Below are 20,463 nucleotides of genomic sequence, written 5' to 3' on the forward strand. Positions count from 1 at the left end.
TTTTCAGCATTCTGCATGGTTGATATTCATTTGTTCTCCCACATGTAAAAACATTTTTATATTTGTACATTTAGTAACAGTCATTGGTCACTCCAGTTTTTACCAAGTTATACAGTCCTAGTCTTTCTCATCTATGTTTACCTCTGGTGTCATACATTCTCCTATCCAATCTCTTTCAGATTTACTCACAGACATCTTTGTTCAGTGTACTTACAATACTGTGCTACCATCACACAGTATTATGCTATCTATTTCTGAATCTATACAATCAATCCTGCTAAATATTCTGCAGTCCTTCAGCATCAAATGCCTGATCTCTACCCTCTTTCTATCTCCTGGTAGCCTGTGTTAGCTTTTAATTCTCAAAGTTTGTTTATGAGTGTTTGTTCGTGTTAGTGAGACCATACAGTATCTGTCCTTTTGTTTCTGGCTAACTTCATTCAACATAATGTCCTCAGGGTTCATGCATGTTATTATGTGTTCTGTGTCTTTGTTCTGTCTTACAGCTGCATCTCTTTGATAACTTTTAAAACTATATGTAATCTAAATTTAATACTATAATGTATCTCATTTTCCACTTTGCAACCTAGAATACATACTGCAAGTTAGATCTCACAAAGGAAAGCAATCTAAATTGCCTCATAGAGAAAACCAACAAACAAAAACATCCCAAAACTAAAAGAAATCCAATCAAGAATCGGATTCTGCAAAGCCTGTTAATCTTCCAATTTATAATAAATGACCTTCCAAGGGAAAACAATTCCACTATCATAGCAATTTGATGAATAAAAGAAGAGCACTCTTATTAAGGGAAATTACATTATATGGAAGATAAATGTAGTAATAATGCTTCTAGAAAACTAGGAAGAGTAATTTCCGCATTGGGGAGCACATAGACTGACTACTTTCTGGTCACTTGGCCTTCATTAGAGGTTGAAATACCTGGTCACATAAGAAAATTGATATGAAAATAAACTTCATGAAATTAACTCCCTCAACTACTTTTATAAGTTCAACTTTGGGAGAACCAAATAAATAGCGTCAAAATCCGAGGAGAGACTGGTCTCAAAACATCTCGTCTGTCCTTTCTTGGCATTGTTCCTTTTACATTTACATTCCTCTTTCTTGGAGACTACATTTTGGGTTTGTTTTCTCCTTTTGATTCTTAAGCTTTTCTGTACTGACACTGTTTCCATCTCTACTTTCCTTCTTTGGATGCTCTTGTGTTTACCTAAATCCATTTCCTCATAACTTTTTTCCTCTAATGCTTGGGCTGCTCCTCTGGTTTTTCTGTCTTCCTCCTGGTGCCTCTTTCTCTTCTGATGTGTCTGTTTATGACTGGCTTGATGGGAACTGATACTGTTTTTTAAAGAGAAGTGCTCGTAAACTCCAGATTCTACACCTTAGGAGCCACAATTATATTCTTGCTGCCTAACATTCAGGGGTGCTGGTTTTACTGAGTAGTCCCTGGGGAGTTGACAGTAGCTCAGAGAGTCTGATCTCTGTCTGCTGTCATGAGCTGGTCGCCACTGAGGTAACCGGTTTTCCACTGTTTGTGAAATGTTTTATGATCATCGGTAAGTCTGGACAGTTTCAGATGGGAGTCTTTGCTCAAGCATTCTATATCTGGGTCTGGAGGCAACTTCTTTATACCCATAGGTTTCTAAATAGTCCTCTCTCATCTTTCTGAAACAAGTCTTTGGCTCTAAGCCTCTGGCTTTCTGCATTTTGATACAGTCTTCGAGTTCATCTTGAAAAGAGTCATGTTTTCTTTGAATGCTTCATTAGATTGACAACAAGGGATTCTCCTTATCAGGCTGAGAACTTGGAGAAATCTGATCATATTCACCCATTAAGTGCTAAAATTTTTTTTGAGATGGTGCCATAACTGGGGAGCCAAAAATCATGATGCAGAGATTACAAGATCTATTTTTGTCCAATACTCCACTCCTGTTCAACTCATGTGAAATCCTTTGTGTCAAACTGTAGCACTATACAGCATACATTACAAAGGCATCTATAAAAAGTTCAATCTTTATTCATTCAACATAGTATCTTAAATCAGAATTCATATAGTAACTTGGGCATGGTGATGTGATACTGCCTTTTCTATTAAAAAATCTTCAGTAAGAATGGGTAAATGTTGTCCTTTTGTGACAACCCAAACTTATAACAGCTGGAAAGTTTAAAGTATTTTGAGATTCAAGGTATCTTTCTCTGAGGCAGGGGCGGGTGTCTACAAACTACTTCCCCCCTCCCCGTCAAAGCGAGCCGGGGTGGAGGAGGCGGAGAGGCAGAGACGACCACCGGCGCCGCCAGCGCCTTCGTTGCCCGGCAAGCCGGGAGGGAGGAGGAAGTGGAGACGGAGCTTCTCGAGGGAGAGTTGCCGGGAGACTAGACAGCGTCAGCAACCTGGCGGCCGGGCGCAGAAGTGCGTGTACGTGGGCCTGATGGCCCGGGGCCCTGCCTCCCCTTCCTAATTAACTTTTTTTAAATGCAATTTTATTGAGATATAATCACATAACATACAACCATTCCAAGTGTACAGTCAGTTCACAGTATCGTCATACAGTTGTGCTTTCATCACTACAAACGGAACATTTTCATCACTCCAAAAACTAAAATAAAAATTAAAAAGAACATCCAAACATCCCACTCCCCTTCTCCCCCATTCATTTACTTTTTAAAATATAGTTTAATTGAGATATATTCACACACCCTACAGACTTCCAGTGTACAATCAGTTATTCACAGCACCAGAATCAATTTTTGAACCTTTTCCTTACTCCAAAATAAAAATAAAAGCAAAAAAAAAAACACCTAAATCTTTCCATCCCCTCAGCCCCACTCTATTCTTCATCTAATTTTTGTCCCCATTTTTCCACTCATCTGTCCATATACTGGATAAAGGGAGTGCGAGCCACAAGGTTTTCACAGTCACGTAGTCACACTATGCGATCTACATAGTTATACAATTGTCTTCAAGAATGAAAGTCACTGGGTTGCAATTTGACAGCTTCGGGTATTTCCCTCTAGCCATTCCAACACACTAAAGACTAAAAGGTGATGTCTAACACATAGGAATCCCCTCTAGAGTGACCTCTCGACTTGTTCTAGTTTGCTAATGCTGCCGGAATGCAAAACACCAGAGATGGATTGGCTTTTATAAAAGGGAGTTTATTTGGTTACACAGTTACAGTCTTAAGGCCATAGAGTGTCCAAGGTAACACATCAGCAATTGGGTACCTTCACTGGAGGATGGCCAGTGGTGTCCTGAAAACCTCTGTTAGATGGGAAGGCATGTGGCTGGTGTCTGCTCCAAAGTTCTGGTTTCAAAATGGCTTTCTCCCAGGATGTTCCTTTCTAGGCTGCAGTTCCTCAAGAATGTCACTCTTAGTTGCACTTGGGGTATTTGTCCTCTCTTAGCTTCTCTGGAGCAAGAGTCTGCTTTCAATGACCGTCTTCAAAATGTTTCTCATCTCAGCTCCTGTGCTTTCTTCAGAGTGTCCCTCTTGGCTGTAGCAGTTTGCTCTTTCTGTCTGATCTTATATAGTGCTCTAGTAATTTAATTCAGACCCACCCTGAATGGGTGGGGCCACACCTCTATGGAAATTATCTCATCAGAGTTATCACCCACAGTTGGGTGGGGCACTTCTCCTTGGAAACACTTTAAGGATTACAATCTAACACTGATAGGTCTGCCCACACAAGATTGCATCAAAGATAATGGCGTTTGGGGGGACATAATACATTCAAACTGGCACACGACCCCATTTGAAATCTCTCAGCCACTGGAACCCTACCATGCTTCATCTTTCTTCTTCCTTTTGGTCAAGAAGATCCTCTCAATCTCACAGTGCTGGGTCCAGGCTCATTTCCAGGAGTCATTTCCTGTATTACCATGGGGATTCACACCCCTGGTAGTCATGTCCCACGTAAGGGGAAGGGCAGTGAGTTCACCTGCTGAGTGGGCTTAGAAAGAGGGAGCCACATCTGAGCAACAGAGGCTTTCTGGGGAGGACTCCTAGACACAATTGCAGGTGGGCTCAGCCTCCCCCCACCCACCCACCTGTAGCAACTATCCTCACAGGGGAAGGCCCCCAGACCCAGGGCTTGGCCCACCAAATTGGCAGTCCTCAGTGTTTGGGGGAAACTCAGCAATAGCCCAGATGGGGAAGTCCAACACTTCCTCATTTCTCACTAGCTCCTTGGGGGGGGGGCACAAATACACAAATACTCTGCCCATATTCCTTTGGGATGTGTCAGGATTTCACCTCAGCCTGTACAAGCTTACCAAATCTCACTTCCCATTCACTGCTTCCTGCACCTATGGTGTTCAAACAAACTGCTCCTACAAGTTAGATTATCTAGTGTGCTACAGAAAATATAGATCCTGCACCAGATAAACATCTCCTCCCTTGGTCTCACACATAAGGTATAGCTTTAAAACTCAGTCAGTATTGTCCCTTAACCTTGGGCCTAATTTGCCTTAGTCCCAACCAGATCCTCTTCATTCATATCTCTAATTAAAGTCTGAATTCTTTTTTAGCTCCTTCAACAGTTGCCATATGGGGTAATACTGACATTCATAGCTGCCAAGCTATAGCTCCAAGTCTCATGTGTCACACAGACACCCAAAGTTCCACAGACCAACGAGGTCAAACAAAAGGAGTTCAGCATCTCAGGATTTAGAGATAACCATTACAACTTAGAAATAGGTGTGACTGCTTTAAGAGCTTTCAATCTAGAGACCATTACAATAAGCATTTCTCTGATAAACTGTGCTCTACAATTCAGTCCTCAGAGCTTACACGTTACAGTCAGTCCATACTAGTGAGGCATTACAATGTCCTCTCATTTCTGGCGTGCTTCACTCAAAATGCTGTACTCAAGATCCATTCACCCAGTTGTGTGTCTCATGGTTCATTTCTTCTTGTAGCTGCTCAATTTTCTATTGTATGCATACACCACAGTTCACCATTCTGTTCATCATACAATGTACTCTTAGGCCACCTCTGTCTACCATGAATAGTGATTACTCTCACCATATTTACTGGTGCGTAAATGTCCATTTGTGTCCCCACTCTCCCATCTTCCAAGCATATACCCTATACTGAGGTTGCAGGACCTTGAAACCCCACACAGCTAGCTTCCTGTGGGGCCACCAAACTGTCCTCCAGGTAGGCTACACCACTCTACCTCCCCACCAACAGTGAATACCTACATCTCCCACTCCAAGTTCTCTCTGATACTTGTGTCCTTCTGTTTATTTTTTCCCCTGCCATTTTATAGGGATATATTCAAATACCATAGTCACCCACAGTGCACAATTGTTTTCAGTATCATCATATGGTTGTGCATTTATCTCCACAATTAGCACTTACACATGTTCGTTACTCAAAAAAAAAAAAAATTGAAACAAAAGGATAATAAAAAGGATAAAATGAAAAGTAAAAATAAAATATAGCAATAAGGTCAGTCATCAACAACACCACCAAGAATCCTGTACCCCTCCTCTACACCCCTCCCTCTCAGACATTCAGCTTTGGTACATTGCCCCCATCACATCCAATGGGAGCATACTACAATGTCACTGTTAACCTCAGACTCCAGTTGCATTGATTATACTCTTTCCCCCAATACCCTCCCCTTTTCAACATCCCACATGTTCATTACTCAAAAAAAAAAAAAAAAGAATTGAAACAAAAGAATAATAAAAAGGATAAAAGGAAAAGAAAAAGAAAATACAGCAACAAGGTCAGTAATGAAAAGTAAAAATAAGATGAAATACAGTCACAAAGAAAGAGGAAGAGGTGAAAAAAGTAAAAAGACAAAAGAAAAAGAAAATGGCAACTAAAAAGCCACAAAAGAAAAGGTTAAAATAAAATTAAATACCATAAAAAGTCAGACAACAACACTAATGCCAAGAATCCCATACTCCTCCCTTACAGGCATTTAGCTTTGGTGTATTGCCTTTGTTACAATTAAAGAAAGCATATTGCAATGTTACTGTTAACTCTAGTTGCATTGTGTTTTTCCCCCAATACCACCCTCTTTTTAACACCTTGCAAAGTTGATATTCGTTTGTTCTCCTCAAGCAAAAACATATTTGTACATTTTATCACAATCACTGACCATTCTAGGTTATACTAAGCCACATAGTCCCAGTGTTTATCTTCTATCTTTCCTTCTGGTGTTCTACATTCCCCTAACCTTTCTCTTTCATCCGTAGTCACAGTCATCTTTGTTCAGTGTGCTTACATTTTTGTGCTACCATCTCCCAACATTGTGCTCCAACCCCCTCTCTCTTGTCTTTTCCTATCTGTCTGTAGTGCTCCCTTTACTATTTCCTGTAGAGCAGGTATCTGGTTCACAAACTCTCTCGTTGTCTGAGAATATTTTAAACTCTCCCTCATATTTAAAGGACAGTTTTGTCAGATATAAAATTCTTGGTTGGTGGTTTTTCTCTTTCAGTATCTTAAATATGTCATACCACTGCCTTTTCACCTCCATGGTTTCTACTGAGAAAACTGCACATAGTCTTACTGATCTTCTTTTGTATGTAATGGATCGCTTTTCTCTTCCTGCCTCCAGAATTCTCTCTTTGTCTTTGACATTTGATAATCTGATTATTACGTGTCTTGGCGTAAGTCTATTCAGATCTATTCTGTTTGGAGTTCGCTGTGCTTCTTGGATCTGTAATTTTATGTCTTTCATAAGTGATGGGAAATTTTCAATGACTATTTCCTCATTGCCTCTGCCACTTTTCCTTTCTCTTTGCCTTCTGGGACACCCATGATACGTACTTTCATGTACTTCATGTTGTCACTCAGTTCCCTGAGACATCGCTCATATCTCTCCATTCTTTTCCCATCGGTCTTTTGTGTGTAGGGTTTCAGATGTCCTGTTCTCCAGTTCATGAATCTTTTCTTCTGACTCTTCAAATCTGCTGTATGTCACCATTGTGTCCTTCATCTTTTGTGTTGTGCTTTTCATTCCCATAAGTTCTGCGAATTGTTTTTTCAAACTTTCAGTTTCTTCCTTGTGTTCACCCAGTGTCTTCTTTATATCCTTCATCTCTTCCCTCAACTTACTGAATTGATTTTTGGATTGATTTTTTAATTGATTTAGGAGATTTGTGTGATTAATAATTAGTTGTTTCATTTCCTGTATCTTTAAGTGTAAGTTCGTTCTTTTGACTAGGCCATATCTTCATTTTTTCTAGTGTGATTTTTTGTTCTCTGTTCTTTTCTGGTTTCCTTGAATGCCCCAATCAGATTTTTCCAGACCAGAGGGGTTCAGGTCTCAGGAGGAGACTGTGTGTTCAATATTAGGTTTCCCTGAGGGTGGATCCTAGAAGATTGACAGACTTCCCCATGAGGCCTCTAGACTCTGTGCTTTCCCTATCCAGCCCATCAGGTGGTTCTTGTCAGCCCCAGCTCCCCACCAGTGTAAAGAGGAGTGGTCCCTTTAATTCTCAACCTGACCTGGTGAGGGGCCAAGGGTGTCAGAAGCCAAGCTTAAGTTGTTTCTGGTTTGTTTGTATGTTTTCCCCTGGCCCTAGGGTCTGAATTCTCTGAGGGAGGGCAGCCAACTTGAGCTGGTCCCACCCCCCTTTTCTTAGGGAAAATACACCCACTCTGGAGTTATCTTCTCCATTTGAATTCCTCCTTTGTCTTTCTGGCTCCGTTAACTCCACACTTGCCTGGATCAGCACAGAATTGAAGATGCCTAAGGCTTTCTCTAATGGGCTGCTTAGAATGAGAGAAAAAAAAGGAAAAAGAGCAAAAGCCCCTTTTCAGAGCCAGTCCCCAGCCCCTCAGTTTTCTTGGGGCACAGCTGCTTCCAGTATTCTGAGTTTGGCCTTCTCCAAAAGTCTCTGTTTTTATTTATTTATGTATTTTTCCCCATCAGTCCTGCTTCCTCCCTGCTGGAAGGAATCTGCTTCCCTTCTTGGTCTGTGCTTGTAGCTTGTATTCAGTAGTCTAAGTGTGTTAATTAAAACTGCAGTTGGAGCTTGGTTGAGTTACTTTCCCTGTAACATTTCTTTTTTCCACATGGCAGTGTTTCATCTTGGCCTGCCCTGTCCAAGGGAGGAGGGGCTTCAGCTCTGGGTTTATGGAGCTCTACTTACAATTCTGTGCTGCAGTCTCAGCCACTCTACCCATTCCAGGCTGGTGTAAGATGTGTGTCCATCATGGATGTCTCCCAACAGTTGTTCCAGATTATTTACTAGTTGTTCTTGGTTATTTACTAGCTGCTCTAGAAGACTAACTAAATTCTTCACATGTCTATGCTGCCATCTTGCCTAACTTTTCTTTTCCTATGTTCAATTTTATTGATTTCTGCTCTTCATTACTTTCTTACTTTCACCCTGCCTCCACGTCCTAATTGTCTCTTCTTTTCCTGTGTTCAATTTCACTGATTTCTGCTCATTATTTTCTTACTTCCACTTGCTTTGGGTTTATTTTGCTGTACTTTCTTTTGACTTGAAGTAGGAACTTAGACTAGTGATTTTAGACTTTTCCTCTTTTTGTATGCATTCTAATGCTCGAAATTCCCTCTCAGCACTTCTTATCCTAGAAATTTTGATATGTTTTATTTTTATTTTCATTCTGCCCAATATATTCTTCATTTTCTTTGAATCATCCCTTTTGTCCCAAGTTGCATGTAAGTGTTTTAATTTCCAAGTGTTTGAGGATTTTCCTATAGTTTTCTATTACTGATTTCTAGTTTTGAGTCTATTATGGTCAGAGAATATACTGTGTATGATTTCAGTTCTTTTAAATTTGTTGAGGTTTGTTTTATGATTCAGGGTATGGTCTATGTTGGCCACCATTCCTTGGACCCTTGAGAAGAATATATGGTTTCCTGTTGTTGGGTGAAGTGTTCTAATAGGTCATGTAGGCTGATAGTGTTCAGTTCTTCAGTAGTTTTGCTCATTTCCTGTCTAGTAGTTCTATCAATTGCTGACAGGGAATGTTAAAGTCAACTGTAATTGTGGCTCTGTTTATTTTTCCCTTCTGTTTTGTCAGTTTGCTTCATGTATTTTAAGCTCTATAATTTGGTGCATACACATTTAAGATTGTGTTATCATTTTGGTGGTGTGATCATTTATCATTATTTACAGTCTCTCTTTTGCCCACTAATTTTATTTGCTTTTAATCCTACATTATATGATGTTATTGTAGCCACTCCGTTTTAAAAAGTTAATTCTTTTCAATTCCTTTTTCAATCTTTTCAATCCCTTTTCTTTCAGTCCACCTATATCATTATGTTTGAAGTGAGTTTCTATAATTTTCTTATTGATTGTTCTAGATTAACTGTATACAAATGTAACTTATAACACACTGGCTTTGACATTTTATCACATTATTCACTTTACCAAATGAAGTGTGGAAACCTTATTTCCATTTAGTTTCCTTTTCCCCTCCTACTTTTACAGTATAATTGTCACAAGTATTTCCTCAACATTGAGTGCCACATTAGATACTGTTATAAATTTTCGTCAAACATAAAATATAATTAAAGAAACTCTTGAGGAGAAGGATAGTCTGTTATGTTTACTTCTATTTTTACCCATTTGGTTGTTCTCCTTTCCTTTCTGAAGGTCCAAGCCACCTTCTGTTGTTTTGGTTTGGAGAGCATCCCTTAAGCCATTCTTTAAGGGTAGATCTACTAGGAACAGCTTGTCTCAGTTTTCCATCATTTGAAAATATCCTTATTTCCCCTTCATCCCTGAAGGATAGTTTAGCCTGATGTTGAATTCATGATTGAACTTCTTTCTTTCAGCACTTAGTACATCAAATAAAGATTGGTCTTATATCTGATGGGATCTGAGATCTGATGAATCATGAATCATAGCTTTTATATCTAGGAGAGAAAGTTTTTCCACTTTTTCTTTTTCATGAGTGTGCTGTGTATACTAGAACCTTTTGAACTTTAATATAAGTTTTATAATCACCTTTTCACATTTTGCCATCAATCCTACAGCACCTCAGTTTTACATAATGAAGGCACAAAATATGATTTTTGACATCTTTATTGAGATATAATTCACAAACAATACAATTTGCCTACTTAAAATGTACAGTTCAACTCTGTATTTTTGATTTGTAACTCCACTATTTACTTCCTACATGATCTAAAATACATAAAGTGTAATGATAAATCAGTGGTTTTGGACTCAATGTAAAATATGTAATTTTTGACAAGAACTACATAAAGGTGGGGGAATGGAGGAGTATAGGAATAGTTTATGTGTCCTATTGAAGTTAACTTGGTATCAAAGAAAACAAAATTGTTATAGACTTAGGATGTTAAATTTAAGCCCCACAGTAAGCACAAAGAAAGTATCAGAGAATATGATAATAGAGATGAAAAGTAGAGTATGGGTTATGAGAAGTGGGGGAAGGGGCAATGGGGAGTTAATAAGAACTGAATGTAGGGTTTCTGTTTGGGGTGAAGGGAAATTTCTAGTAATGGATGGTGGGAAGGTGATGGCATTGCAACATTGTGAATGTGATTAATCTCACTAAATGGAATGCTTGGGAGGGGTTGGAATGGGAGGATTTATGCTATGTATATGTTTCCACAAATGAAAAAAAAAAGTCTAAATAGATAATGACAATTAAATGCCATAGGTGATCCTGGATGAGATCTAAGAAGAGAGGAGAAAAGGCTCAAAAGGGCACAATTGGGACATAAGAAAAAATGAAATATAGAATATAGCTCTATATCAATGTTAAATTTCTTTTTTACACTTAATGTGATTACATAAATGAATATTCTTGTCCATAGGAAATGTATACGTGAATTATATTATTTGTTCAAGGATGTGTCCAACTTGCTGTCATATGTTCAGAAGACAGAGCAATAGATGATGGGTGATAGGGAGGGAGGGGGGGAGGGAAAGAAAGAAATGGTAAAGTGATAAAATATTAAAGTTGGTAGATCTGGGTATCAGTGGGGGGGGGATTGGGGTATGCTGGAGTTCTGTGTATGGGGTTTGTATTATTTTTGCAACTGTTCCTGTAAGTTCAAATTTATTTCAAAATAAAAAGTGAAAAAATAAAATAAATAAATAAATAAATAAAATGTACAGTTCAATGCCTGTTAGGATATCTATAGAGTTGTGCATCCACCACCACAATCAATTTTAGAACATTTTTATTACCCCCAAAAGAAATCCTGAACACCTTTGACATCATCCCAAATCTATCCAGGACTCCCAGCCCTAGGCAACCACTAACCTCCTTTCTTTCTCTATAAAATTATGACTTATTGGAGAAACCTGAAAGCGGAGCTAATGAGCTGTCTCCATGTTCTAATCATCCCTTGGTGAGGAGGCGTGCGAGGACATGGTCTTTCAAGCAGAAGTAAAGCTGTCTGAGCTTAGGCACCATCTTCACAGAAGAGCTGAACACCATGTACTGAGATGTGCTCACAGCTCTTCCTCCTTGAGGGAAGGTTGCAACCATGGCCTTTTAGGAAGTAAGGAAAATTTATCTCGATACCTTTTTAAAATTCCTTCTACTGTTCATGGTTGGTATATAGAAATGCAATTATTTCTGTATCAATTTTCATATGTATTAATCTCATGAAATTTTCTTCTAAATATATTACTGTAGGAATGAAGTATCTCTTTTCAGTCATATCATTTCCTTCCTTTTCTTACCTCAGTGTACTGGTGACTGCATCTTCTACAAAGGTTATTAGAAATGATAATAGAAGAGGCCTTCTTCCCTTCTTGTAGATGTCAGAAGGAACAATTTTAACACGCTGCCAGTAAATATGATGTTTTTTCTAAGGTTTTTGTAAATAGATTTCTTATAAAAGTATAATATATATACATAGAAAAGTATAAAAATCATAAGTGCATAACTCAAGTGAAAACACCTATGAACCACCACTTAGATCAATAAATAGAACATTCCAGAAATCCCACAAATTCCTCCAGTTCTCTCACATCTTCTCAAAGGAAATCACAGTTCTAACTTTTAACCCATATATTGTTTTTGCCTGTTTTTGAAAATAATATAAATGGAATTGTATAGTATTTATTCTTTTGTGTCTGGCTTCCTTCATTTAACATTAAGATTTTGAAATTTATCTATGTTTTTCCATGTCACGATAGTTAATTTACTTTCATTGCTGTATGGTTTTCCATTGTAAGAAGTGATAGACACATTTTTGCCTCTTACAGAAATGCTTCTTTGAGCATTTTTTTGTATGTTTTTAAGAAGATATATGTACTCACTTTTGTTGGGAATGAACTTAGGAGTGGCAATACTAGGTCATAGGGTGTGCTGTGTTTAAATTCAGTATAAATTGCCAAATAGTTGCAAAAGTGTTAGTACTAGTTTACATTATTACCAGTGCATGAAAGTTCTGTATCCTCTCAAACTCTCTACAGACAAACTATTAGTTTATAAGTAAAATTTCAAGATCATAAGAGAGTAAGTCAATATATGAAAATCAATTATTTCTCTATACCATTAGCTAGAAAATAACATTTTAAAAAGACAACATGATTATAGCATTTAAAAACATCAAATGTTTAGGAACAAAACTAAAAGAACTTCTGTAGAAAAAGGTGTAGAAAATTAAAGAAAATCTAAATAAAGGGAGTGGTAACCTATGTTTACTGAATGGAGGACTCAATATTGTAATGATGTCAGTTTTTCCCTTGTTGATCTTTAGACATGATGCAATTCCGAGGAAGAAATGTTGGTAGGATTTGTTGAGCAAATTGACACACTGATTCTAAAGTCAGAAGAAAGTGGTCTGTTGCAAGTTTACCAAGGACAATCCTTATGAACGACATACATACAGAAATTTGAGTATTAGACTTATTAGAAAGGTGCAGTAATTAAAACTATGGAATTTGTACAAAAATAAACATATCAATAGATGAAAAGAATGAAGAATAGAAAGAAATGCACACTTTTGCAGTCATTTATTTTATGCTATGTTTAAAGAATAGTATTTGCAATTAATGGGGCTGTACCCATTGGATTGAAAGATACAAAGCTGGAAAGGTTGTGACTATAAAAGTGACTGTCATATTAATCTATGTGAGAGATGATTAAGTCTTGGATTAAGCTATTGAGAGTGGAAAAGGAAATAAAAATTTCAAGAGATATTAGGGAAGTACCTCATTCAAGATTTGCTGACTTATGAGTATTGTAGGAAGATGGGAGTGCTAAAATTAACTTCACATTTTTTAGGCCTGTATCATTCCCTTGAAATCATATTTGATGCCTTTAAACTCCTTCTGTTTCCCATCCTCCTCATTTTTGCTAAGCAGTTCTTCCATGATATTTACTAAGTACTGAGTGCTGAACTTTACGGCAGCTATAGTTCACATACATTACTTCTAGTTCCTAACAAAATTGTATACATGAGTAATGATCATAACCAGAAGTTAAAGCAGTCACTTATTTGTATCATGTAAATCTTCCTATAGCACCTTCCATTTTATTGACTTCTCTACTTTTTGAATTTATAGCTTCCTTTATTTCAGTCTCTGTTACAGCCCTTGCTGAGTCTCTGCCTGTTTTTCCAATGTTAGCCTCTTAAAATTCTCAAGAAAAATGTAAATTTATAAACATATTATATACTTGTCTTAGTTTGGCTACAAATTTCCTTGTTTCACCACTCCTGCCAGACTATATTCAGCCCTATATAATTTCCTCAAGCTATTCCTGTCTGTATTCATCTTTGTTATTCACTTTGGATTATATGATATAATTCTTTGTTACAGAAACCCTGGACCTTCAGTTCCACAATTCCTCCTCCAAGTGCAGCCATTTGATCTCTTCAACAACCCTAAAATCTCATTATCTTTACTGAATTATTCCATAAATATATATGAAACTAGAATCATCTTCTAATATTGGGGTTGTCATGTGGGCATTTGTATATGAAGCTCCCCTGCTTCCCAGATGAACTTTTCTTCTCACCAGTGTTTGGCTTCCATATATCCCTATTCACCTCCCTCACCTATCTGCATGATTATCCTCATACAATTCTTGTCTGTTTCTTAAATTGTGCCGTAATATTTGAAAACTGCATAATCCATTTATTTCATATAGATGTTTACTTCTTTATTTTAGTACTACTATAAAGGCTTTATTTCCCCCAGAATGTAAAAGAAATAATTGTTTAGTTTTCTTTTTTCTTTCAGACTGTGAACCAAGATGTGAGTCCAAGAAAGTAACTCTGAAAACACAATTTTATGACATGGAATCCTCTCAGTGGGAGATAACGGAAGAACTGCCAAAGCATGGACTTGAGTGTTCCACATTCAGAGATGACTGGGAAAATAAAAGTCATATTGAGATGAAACAGGGGTCACAGGAGAGACAGTTCTGTCAATTGACAGTGACCTATCAAGACATGTCAACATTCACTCTGCCTACATCTCTTATCCTAGATCAAAGACTTAATACTGAAGAGATATATCCAGAATGTAAGGAACATGAGAACTCCTTTGGACATGACTTAGGGCATTTAAGTACATATGAAAGAATTCCTGTTGGAAAGAAATTCTATAAATGTAATAAATATGAAGAGGCCTTTAGTAGGGGCCCAAACCAGATGATACGGTTTGATGAGAAGCCCTATGAATGTAAGGATTGTGGTAAGGCTTTTAATTTAAGCTCACAGCTTGTTCAACACATGAGAATTCATATTAGTGGGGAAACTTTTGAATGTAAGAAATGTGGAAAGGCCTCTAATGGTTTAAATGTTATTACATATCAGAGTATGCCTAGTAAGAAACCAAATATATGTAATGAATGTGGGAAGGACTTTTTCATGGGTCCATCTCCTACTAAGCATAAGAGAATTCATATTAATGACAAACCTTATCAGTATAAGCAGTGTGGGGAGTCCTTTAATAGAGGCACAGATCTTGCTCAGCATCAGAGAATTCATACTATTGAGAAGCCTTTTAAATGTAAAGAATGTGCTAGGTCCTTTACCTGTGTCTCAAATCTTACTCACCATCTGAAAATTCATAGCGATGAGAAACCTTATGAATGTAAGGAATGTGGAAAAGCCTTTCAAAGTGGCTCAAATCTTACTCGCCATCAGCAAATTCATACTGGTGAGAAACCCTATGAATGTAAAGAATGTGGAAAAACATTTAGTTCTGGATCAGTCCTTATTAGGCATTGGAGTATTCATACTGGTGAAAAACCTTTTGAATGTGTGGAATGTGGGAAGACATTTGGCTGTGGCTCAGAACTTACTCAACATCAAAGAATTCACACTGGTAAAAACCCTTATGAATGTAAGGAATGTGGGAAAGCCTTTCATAGTGGCTTAAACCTTGCTCGGCATCAGAATATTCATACTGGTGAGAAACCCTATGAATGTAAGGAATGTGGGAAAGCATTCAGAAGTGGCTCAAAACTCATTAAACACCAGTTAATTCATACAGGTGAGAAACCATATGAATGTAAAGAATGTGGAAAGGCCTTTTTCAGAGGCTCAGAACTTACTCAACATGAGAGAGTTCATACTGGTGAGAAGCCATACGAATGTGAAGAATGTGGGAAGGCCTTTATTAGTAGCTCAGCTCTTATTCGGCATCAGAGAATTCATACTGGTGAAAAACCCTATGATTGTAAGGAATGTGGGAAGGCCTTTATTAGTAGCTCAGCACTTAACAGGCATCATAGAATTCATACTGTTGAGTCACTTTATATATGTAATGAATGTGGGAAAGTCTTTAATAAAGGCACAGACTTTACTCGGCATCAAAGAATTCACACTGGTGAGAAACCCTATAAATGTAAGGAATGTGGGAAGGCTTTTAGATTTGGATCCGCACTTATTAGGCATCAGAGTATTCATACTAGTGAGAAACCATATGTATGTAAGGAATGTGGGAAGGCATTTGGAAGTGGCTCAAACCTGAATCGACATCAGACTGTTCATACTGGTGAGAAACCATATGAATGTAAGGAATGCGGGAAGGCATTTGGGAGTGGCTCAGAACTTACTCAACATCAGAGAATTCACACTGGTGAAAAACCATATGGATGTAAGGAATGTGGGAAGGCTTTTGTCAGTGTATCAGCCCTTACACAGCATCACAGAATTCATACCGGTGAAAAACCCTATGATTGTAAGGAATGTGGGAAGGTCTTTGGACGCAGTTCACACCTTACTAGACATTACAGAATTCACAATCGTGACAAACTTAAGGAATGTGGGAAGGTCTTTGGATACAGCAAACACATTACTTTATATCAGAGAACTGATACTGGGGAGAAATCTGTTGAATGTAAAGAATTTGAGAAGGCCTTTGTAACAATGTCAGACTTCACTCAAAATTAAGGAGTTTATGCTGGTAAAAAAGAATTCTTTAAAAAGGGTTCATAGGGTTAAGGTATTTTTGTTTGGCTATATATTTTCTTGACAGAAAGTTTGGTGAGAAACTACAGCAAAGCTGTTAGAGCTAATCAATTAATACAGCAAAGTGGCAGGCTACAAGATCAACACACAAAAATCTGTAGTGTTCTTATACACAAGTAATGTGCAACAAGGAGAAATCAAGAAAAAAATTCCATTTACAATAGCAATCAAAAAAATCAAGTATTTAGGAATACGCTTAACAAAGGACACAAAAGGTCTATACAAAGAAAACTACAAGAAATTGCAAAAAGAAATTGAATTGGACGTAAAAAAATGGAAGGACATACCATGTTCATGGACTGGAAGACTAAATATCGTTAAGATATCATGAGTTATCATGAGTTATCATTAAAAGGCTGGCAGATTATCTCTAAACTTACCTGGATTAACAAATGCCCAGGATACAAGCAATTTTAAGTAATTCACACCTTTATGTATTATTTTCCTTTAGAATTTTGTCTCCTAATTCCTAACAATCATGTTGATATCTATAACATTTTAAAATAGATTTTTAAGGCTATATTATCCAGAAAAGCTATGGCACTGTTATAAAACCTAAAAGTTTAACAATAAATCCTTAATATCAAATATCCAATCACTTCATATTTTCAACTGTCTCATAAATGTCTTTGTTAAAGTAGATTATTTGAATCAGGATTCAAATAAGATATACATGTTGCATTTGATTCTTTCTCCAGCTTTTTTCTTTCCCCTTGCAATTTACTTGTTGAAGAAACTTATTTGTCCTGTTTTGATGATAATGTCCCTCCAGTATTGTTTGTCATGTTATTCTACCTTTGGCATTTCTTTTAAATTAGTAAAGTGTTCTAGATGTAGTCAGATTCAAATATGATTGTTTTTGTCGATTGCAAAAGTCTTTTTATTAACTCAAAGCAATTTTCAATTTCATACAGAAAGTCAACATGGCTTTGCTACCAGAACAATTTGTAAGTCAACAAAAACTTAAGATTGCCCCACATTTGTCCATGCTATCAGACTACAATGATTTGAATAGCTCTGAGTATGGTATTCTTATCAGAATACATAATTTGGTAGTGTAGGTGGATATTAGCACATAACATTAGAGGTCACTTTCATATTCCTTCATATTCTCTTATAACCTCTCCACTTTTTAACTTTGCCATTTCTGTTGCAACCAATCTCCCCGGTGCATGCGTCATGTTCCTTAAGTTGCCTCTCTGCTCCTACCACATTCTGAACATCAACACATTTTTATTCTTGTCCACCCAATCAAAATCAAATGACATTTCTTTGCCTCAGTTCTCCAGCTGCTTTTCTCATAGGTACCTGATTTTTTCTTTTTAGTGAATATCACACTTTGAACATGTAACAGTTGGAGTGCAGAGGACAAATTCTTTAAGTCTTTTGTATCCTGCAAAGAAAATAGGCCTGTTTATATCATCAAAAGAAAGGAAAACAACTGAAGTAAACAACAATGGATGCCATCATCCCTTTGTATATAATTATATTATTTCAACTTCCTCCTCTTAAACTCCACTTCCTTCTTTACCTCCTTCTATCTATTTATAATTTTTCCCTCCATCCATATTTGACATCTCTTTCAGGAATTTGACATATGCAAAACTCTATCTCTATCATTTTTTAATGCAATTTTAGTGATATATCCACATACCATACAATCATCCAAAGTGTACAGTTTTTCACTGTATCAACAAATAGTTGTGTATTCATCACAATTTTTCAACATTTTCATTTCTCCAAAAATAAAAAATAAAAAGTAAAAAAAACAAACAAACACAGAACATTGCATACCTGCCATCACCCCCCCCCCCACCTTTTACTCATTTACTTTTGTTCCCATTTTTCTACTCATCTGTCCATTCACTGGGTAAAGGGAGTATGAGCCACAAGGTTTTCACAATCACTCAGTCACACAGTGAAAGCTATATAGTTATTCAATCATCTTTAAGAATCAAGGCTATTGGATTGCAATTCAACAGTTTCATATTTGTCCTTCTAGCTATTCAAATACACTAAAAACTAAAAAGGAATATCTATACAATGCATAAGAATAACCTCCAGGTTGACCTCTCCATTTTTGAAATCTCTGTCACTGAAACTTTATTTTGTTTAATTTCTCTCCCCCCTCCTGGTTAAGGCTTTTTCACTCCCATGATATTGATGGCTAGATAAGTAGGAAAAATACTCAATATAATTCTTTAGCTGGAAAATGCTCAGCAGAAAAAAAAAAAACAAAACCATTTTTAAAGATTACTTCACTCAAGCAGCCTTGAGTTATTCTAAGCACAAAAAGCCCTTGTTAAAATAACTTGCTGTTATTGTAATCTCAACAACAAAAAAAATTACTCTCTGTTCCCAGCAGAATTCAAGGGATATCACCAAATAGTCTGATATCCAGTGTGTTCTTGAAAAACAAGCCTGAATGAGGGGAGGACTTCAAGATAACAGGAGACTCTGACAAAACAGCCTTTTCTTTTCCATTATTTCACCTTCTGCTTTCTTCTGGATCCTAGCCATTTCTTTGTCTGTTTGGGGTTATAAAGGCCAAACTACTCTTCTCACTCTGAACTGGTCTTGGAAAATTTTTTTTCCTTCAGTTTTTTTTTTTTTTTTTTTTTTTTGATGCATCTTTAATAAACTCACCTTCTCATGGAAGCAAAGAAACTTGTTTGATGCAGGATCAGGTGGGCTTGACTATTTAGGACTGTGTTTTCTGTCAAGTCCAGGCTTATCCCCAGGAGTCATGTCCCACATTGCCAGGGAGATTTATATCCCTGGGAGTCATGTTCTATGTTCAGGGGAGGACAGCATGTTCACCTGCCAAAATGGCTTAGAGAGGCCATATCTGAGCAAAAGAGGTTGTTTGGGGGTGACTGTTATGCACAATTATAAGTAGGCTTGCCTTCTAGTTTGCAGTAACAAGCTTCATAAGGGGAAACCCCAAGATTGAGGGCTCCATCTTCTAAACTTGTAGTCCCCAATGCTTGCAAGAATATCGGGAATTTCCCAGGTGGCGTTTAATATTTCCACATTTTCCCCAGCTTGCAAGGGGGCTTTGCAAATACTGTTTTATTCTCTATCCAAATTTCTCTGGGATGTATTGGGTCTTCAAACCAACATGTACAAACCAACAGCCTACTCAAGTTTCCATGTAACTATGGTATTTGAATAAACTGACCAAGCAAGTTAAATTATATGGTGTGCTACAGAAAATAAAGAGTTTTGCACAAAATAAACATCTTTTCCTTTGGTCTCACAGAGAAGCTGAAGTTTTAAAACACAGTCAATATCATCCTTTACCCTTTAGTCAGATTTATCTTAGTCCAAACCAAGTTCATTTTGTTCATATCCTAATTGAAGTCTGATGTATTTTTTCAGCTTCTTTAACAGCTATTGTATGGGGTGATGCTGACATTCAGAGCTGCTGAACTCTGGTTCTGAGTCTCAGGTGTCACAAGGATACCCGATATTCCAAGGACCAACCAAGTTATGTGGAAAGAGCTCAGCATCTCAGAATTTATAAATGAACATTACAACTCAGGAATTTATGTGACTGCTGTAAGAGCTTACAATCTAGGAATGTTTACAATAAGCATTCTCCTGATAACCTATGCTCTCAGATTCAATTTTCAGAGTTTGCACATTATACTTAGTCCATATTAGTGAGATGTTTGTCTTTTTGTTTCTGTTTTTTCACTCAACATACTTCCTCAAGTTCATTCACCTAGTTGCATGCCTCACAACTTCATTCCTACTTGCAGCCACTCAATATTCCATTGTTTGCATACACCATAGTTCACCAGTCAATGTACCCTTAGGCCACCTCCATCTATTGGAAATCCTGAATACTGCCACCATAAACAACATAGTGCCAATGGCCATTTGTGCCCCTGCTCACAGATCTTCCAAGTATGTATGTATATATTTATGTCAATACCAATTAAAATCCCAGCCAACAGAAATAGAGAAACCAATAAACAAATTTATTTGGAATGGCAACATCCCCCAAATAAACAAATTTATTTGGAATAA

General features: G+C 37.2%; 1 protein-coding gene and 1 pseudogene across 4 annotated transcripts in view; one reads left to right on the top strand and one right to left on the bottom strand.

Moving 5' to 3' along the window:
- LOC119521664 (zinc finger protein 30 homolog) overlaps positions 1-18,032 on the top strand; it is a 203,595-nt gene extending 185,563 nt beyond the window's left edge. For 2 of the 4 annotated variants that reach the window (XM_037820193.1, XM_037820195.1), the window contains one exon: positions 14,189-18,031. In XM_037820193.1, coding sequence (XP_037676121.1) covers positions 14,189-16,350 — 2,162 coding nt within the window. In that variant the 3' untranslated portion in view covers positions 16,351-18,031. Of the gene's footprint in view, positions 1-11,021; positions 11,494-14,188 lie in introns of those variants that run through there. The other 2 variants (XM_037820194.1, XM_037820192.1) reach the window with 2 other exon arrangements.
- On the bottom strand, positions 882-1,785 carry LOC119521700 (annotated as a pseudogene).
- Positions 18,033-20,463: the final 2,431 nt, after the last annotated feature.

The sequence above is a fragment of the Choloepus didactylus genome, chromosome 27, assembly GCF_015220235.1.
Source record: "Choloepus didactylus isolate mChoDid1 chromosome 27, mChoDid1.pri, whole genome shotgun sequence".
NCBI classification, from domain to species: Eukaryota; Metazoa; Chordata; class Mammalia; order Pilosa; family Megalonychidae; genus Choloepus; species Choloepus didactylus.